General features: G+C 44.5%; 2 protein-coding genes across 2 annotated transcripts in view; one reads left to right on the top strand and one right to left on the bottom strand. All coding sequences in view use genetic code 11, as the record gives it.

Moving 5' to 3' along the window:
• Positions 1 to 1,524: 1,524 nt before the first annotated feature.
• Positions 1,525 to 3,170, top strand: EGR_06158 (hypothetical protein; the record flags this gene model as incomplete). Its single annotated transcript, XM_024495407.1, has 2 exons — positions 1,525 to 1,664; positions 2,870 to 3,170. The coding sequence occupies 2 exons, from the start codon at positions 1,525 to 1,527 to the stop codon at positions 3,168 to 3,170; spliced, it is 441 nt and encodes a 146-aa protein (XP_024350135.1).
• A 2,225-nt stretch (positions 3,171 to 5,395) lies between these two features.
• The window catches only part of EGR_06157 (hypothetical protein), a gene marked incomplete at both ends in the record, with an annotated part of 2,380 nt that continues 2,193 nt past the window's right edge, over positions 5,396 to 5,582 (bottom strand). Inside the window, one exon of the mRNA XM_024495406.1 lies at positions 5,396 to 5,495. Coding sequence (XP_024350134.1) covers positions 5,396 to 5,495 — 100 coding nt within the window. The remainder of the gene's footprint in view (positions 5,496 to 5,582) is intronic.

Genomic DNA, 5,582 nt, shown 5'->3' with positions numbered 1-5,582 from the left:
TATCATGCGTTCTTTGAGGTAACTCAAAGTCCAACTACAATAACTATGCTCCCCTTACAAGGGTTCCATCAACAAGGGTAATTTCACGACCTGCTACCTAAGATAAATCGCTAGTGCCATTTGGCAATGATTAGGGGTAGATGGCCAGTAAAACGAGGTTGTGTGTTTGGAGATGTAAATATGAATGTGGTGCTCAGCTCATTTATACCCTGATGCAAGGGTGTCATTTTGGCTTCTATTTGAAGCTCTACAGCTTTCGATTTCCCGAGTCAACATTGCTAAGTTTAAAAAGTTGTCTTTTGGAGTGGAAATTTCGTTGAACACTGCATTGATGTTAAGTGACGCCTGTGGCTTAAGGGTTTCATTGGCGTGACCGAGTAATTACTGACAGCCTAATCACCGCAATTGCTTCCATGCCATTAAGTAGGAATTAATTCACAGCAGAAGAGTGCACTGCAAAATTGAGCACTTTGTGATTGATTCATTTGACAAGCTGACAGGCAAAAGATCTTGTAAATCGCAAATTAAACTTAAAGACCTCTTTGATTGAACTTCTCGTAATGCTCAGCTTAGACTAATTTTGCCCTTTTTTGAGAGCTATCAGATGGCTTTCGGTGTAATCTTCTTCCCCACCTGTTGACAGGGTGATATCCAAAATAATGGAAACTTCCATGATTACCTCACTGTTGTGACTGTGAATGCAGCCGTTGGTGTAGGTGTAATGTAATGCTGGTCAGTCAGTGTTGGATTGACTCGTTCTTGCACGGCCTTTCTTGAGGGTTAAGATCTGATTTGTAGATTACAGCTAAGACCTTATCTCCATCACCATCAGCGCCACTAATTCATCTAGCAGCACCTTCTGAAAATTTATTTACAAAATGTGCACTTCACAATGTCTACACAACTCCACAAAAGGCTTGTGAATTCGCACAAGGCCAACGTGAATGACATCTTAGCCCCATCAACTTTAAAGAACGAAAGGAAAAGGCATCTGTCATACCACTTGCATGAATATCGTGCCATTTGTAGATTTATGGCTTCCGTGATGAAGCTGCGGGAAGCACGAATCTGGATTGAGGCGTTTTGTGGGAGAAGAGTAAGAAAATGAGTAGAGCTGACATGATGGTGACTAAAATTGTGGGAGGTAAAGTGGTATGGTTAAATACAACAGACGTGGTTTCACTGCATAGCTTCCTCCTCCTCCAATTTCCCTCTGCCGATGCCGGTTCTCAGGGATCCTCGTAGCTAGCCACAACAAATCCTCTTACGAGCTGCATACAACTAGCTGCATTCCAGACGCGGTAATGACGTAGTGGACTCGTATCACCAACAGTATGTCACTCATTTCGCTGGTGCAGTGTGCTGCAAAATGCTTGCGAATTGCCACTCCTGACAAATGTGTCCTGAGTAGGTGGAATGAAATGCATTTGAGGAGAGCACATTTGGGTGGAGAGGATGAGGATGAGGAGGAGGAGGAGGCGGAGCAGGTGGAATGTAGGACTGGGTGGTGATCAGGGCAAGACGATGATGTGCAGCCAGTCCTTTCGTACGTCAACCACATTTGAGGCAAGGCAGGAAGTTTTGCTTAAAGGCAGAAAAGCAGCACTGACTTCATTCCAAAAACTTCGAAATGATTTTTCAAGAGACACTTTGAGTCATTCCAGGTAATGAGTATGGCTTACTTCAGTCCTGATGGACTGAATGAGTGATGGGACTACTTATTGCCCATGCCCACTTGTGAGTCTGGCTAATCTTGTTCACCTACAACGGATGGCCTTCACTTCTAGCGTTGTGACGCATTATATTCGCAATGAGTTTGGGGTGCCTGTTCTTCTCGAGTTTGTTGCTAAATGCTGGTATGGAGACAGACGTGACGTGTACATGGCTCTGTGTGGGGTCATACTATACCAGAAATGCAGAGTAGGGGGAAGGAGGACGGAGGGGCGAGTAGATTGATGAGGGCCAAACTTACAACACCCCAATCGGGTAGGACTGAATGAGCTAGATTTTGAGTGTTAACTCGGAACCGTTATCGAGACTGGAACCTAGATGATCGGGAGACGAAGAGGTCATTGCGTACTTCATGCCTTGCCAACAGGTTTGTTTAAGTGGGAGACTTGGTTACGTGTGCACGTGACCACCTGTTTAGTAAGGTGGATTGGCGGAGGTAGCGGGTGGTCCCAGGCTTGTACAGATATGACATTTGAATAGCCTAGAAATAGGCAGTGGTTGCCAGCTCAATTCAAGTCGATGTGGGTGTGATATGGAATAAGAGAGTGAGGCTGAATGCGAGGTTGATGATCTGGCTGGCTTGGGAATTAATAAGGCAAAAGTGGAATTCAGAAACACATTGTAGGGTAACTGACATCTCTGTTATACCACTTAACGCAATGTTTCTTCCTTAAATTGCGGGAATAACTATTCCTACCGCATTTTACGACCTTGCAGTCAGGACTGCAGTTGTTGAGGGCAGCGAATATCCGCTCCCTGTTGCACTGGAGAAGCAGGATAAAATACAATACTGGGACCTATAAATCATTGTCTCTCTCAATTATGCATGAATCGCAGCAACTACCTTTGGTTTATCATCCTCCATCTCACGTAGCTGATGGAGGAAGCGATGAGAGAAGACTGGTGTTCCTTGGCCTTACACGAGGGTCAACGTTGTAGTCACAGGTAATGGGTTTATCCTACCTATCAATGGTGGGCAGTAACGTGAAAAATAATGCAAATCTACCTTATTTATGAGTGATCAGTGCATTGGGATGTATGTTATGCTCGCCATTTGGTTTACCCGTGGAGTGGGATCTTGGGGGCCTCCTCGAGCAGCCAACATATCCTCCAGCCATCTGTAAATACATTTCATCAGTATTTTCTACGAAGTTGTCACAACGGAAATGCATTTTGTTTTTCAAACTTATCTGAAAACGGTTTCAGAAAGAAAACATGTTGAGGGATTGTGTAATCGAGCCCGCGTGTTCATCCATTTTCGTCAAATGTGTGATGGAAGGAGGAGAGATAAAAACGTGACGACAAAAGGAAATACTAAACATAAAAGAAATGTTGAGATGGGAGATCTTGAAATAATTAGGGAAGCGTGGCAAATTGTGTATGGTTCACGAATTATAAACAGGCATGGTCCGTCCTCTGAATTGGAGGCTATCATCTAGTACTCCCTATCGGATATATAACTATCTGAACTGCCATTCCAGTTCCATGTGCCTGTGTCAGACTGTTTGGCATCCCTCGTGATTCTCTTCACTTGAGGATATGTAAACTCCCTGCCAATATGTTCTCATCGAGGTGCTGATGATGCCATCAGACGCGGCCTCTAGTGCGATAGTAAGGAATGGTTCAGTGGAGTGGGGATGGTCCTCCTCCACTATTCAGTTCCGCCATAAACAAAGTGGCAGACAGTAAGGTGTGACGAAGTGTATAGTCTTTTGCCATTGAAGTTGGAGTTGCAAGCTTTAACTCAAAACCCAAACCTTTGCGTTGAGTAGATTGGAGGGACAGCACAGTGTATTGTGTGGACTGTCTTGGCATCAACTAAGTGCAATGGTGATGTCAATTCTCTCCAATTCCTTATAGTCCAGCTCCTTAGGTTGAGATAAATAAGAACCCTAGATTAGCCTGTCATCCAACTGCATCAATGAAATCCGTAAACGGTACCCATCGAATGTTAAGTTAGATAGGCTATTTAAGGCGACTCTAATCCCTCATAATTAGACTCATCCCTTTATAGATTGCTGCATAAACGCATTGAGCAATTTGAGACTCTGGATTCACAGCAAAGCCTAATCATAAGCATTTACTTCTTTTTGAAAGGTTAAGAGGTATTATCAGCACCCACACGGAGGCCACTTCTCTCATTCCCTGCTAAGGGCACAACGCTTGTGAAGCATCTGTGGTCCCGCGTGTTGGCATTAACAGCGTTGGAAGAAGCAGAGTTGTAGGATATGCTCGAAGCACACGTTCCTTCTCCATGTTCATTGTTCAAGTAGTGTGTGGGCCTAAGATTGTGCTCTCCTCACTGTTAGGACTGAAGCTGCCAAGTAGAAATAGGCAGTGTTGTGGCATCTTAGCAGGCAATTCGACATTCCTCTTAACTGTAAAATGGAACAGAGCGTGGTTTGCAAGATTTTACAACCAGCTCCTATCGAGAATTGCCTCTTGTACAAAACTGGAGAGCCGAGTATATGAAAGGATTGTAAAATGCCAGTCAAAATGCGAGGAGAGGAAGGTGTAATTTGCCATTAGTGGGATAGTCAAGTGTCTCAGTGGTTAGGGAAAAGCAAAAATAGCTATCCTGCAATGGAGGTGGCTGGAAAATTGTGGCTTAAATGGCAGCGAAAGGAAACAGCTTTCTTTAACACAATTTGTTTAAAGGACACAAATTTATCCTTGTCTGGAAAATAAGAATGGTGAGAAGATGGGTTGTAAAACGATGTGCTGACGCCAGACCGAATCAGAGCTGCACCTACGGACACGTGCATTTGGGTAGGCTAGGCGTGAATAGAAACGGTCCACAGTAATGCACTTGATGTGGCCGTTGCGGGTTCGTGTTGCACAACCAGTTGCATCAACAGACGGGTCAAACCAACGATGACGGGAAGATCGAATTAGAGTGACGACTCTACCAATATCCTGATTCAGTGTTGAGGCATCCACGAAGGGGTTTCAAACAGTCCGTTTACCAGAGTTGGTGCCTGATACCTTCGGCTTTGTTGAGAAGAGACCTGACTCACCCTCCACTCTGCCATCTGTCATCTGGCTCAAGGTGCCCTACACTGGAGTACTCCATACAACACAGCTACTAGTGCCAACTATTGGCACTCAGAGATGAATTGTACGCACACTAGTGTGACCAATATGCCGGTGATAGTCAATCTATTGTAATGTGTAAGGAAATCACCGTCTGTCTTCATTCCAGCATTCCCTGTGTCCCCTTGACTGCATGCGCTTTTAATCGAAACTGATCATTTTCATCGGAATAAGGCATACACCACGATCCTGCAGAGGGTATTGCAGGATGTAATCATCAGCACCCTGATGAGCAAACACTTCGAGGGAGGTAACATATCTGTAAGTGAACAGTTTGACTAGCGTTGGTGTATAGCCCATAGTGGAATCGGAATGGTGCTGCACGGCAGATATGATGCTCAACCACACTTGATGATCTGCATAGGCGGTGGTGGCAAGCAGGTGACCCAGGTGGTACTGACGGACGCATGGCTGATGTCAGCGTTGCAATCCACTGACCACCAACATCCACAGGAACCCCAGCATCATCAGAGTTATTATGTCGTCCAGTAATCCCCCTTTTGTCACTACATCAGCTTCAATTATGTTAGCAAATCAGTGGTATTCAATGTGTGGGTTCTGTTTTGTGAGTCTAAATATTTGGAGACAGGACTGCTGAATTGGTGGTGGTTAAATATTCAGGGGTAGCATTCTCCACAGAGTAATGAGTACGTAAATGAATTTTGGAGTTCCTTTTCATGCAAGACTTTTAAGAGAAATGATTATGATTGGTGCATCCACCTCGGCTGTTTTCATAATCAGGCAAGAGCTTACTTTTG

Source organism: Echinococcus granulosus (assembly GCF_000524195.1).
Source record: "Echinococcus granulosus chromosome Unknown EG_S00052, whole genome shotgun sequence".
Classification (NCBI taxonomy): Eukaryota; Metazoa; Platyhelminthes; class Cestoda; order Cyclophyllidea; family Taeniidae; genus Echinococcus; species Echinococcus granulosus.
Note: the sequence above shows the minus strand (reverse complement) of the source record. Positions and strands in the feature narration are given on the sequence as shown.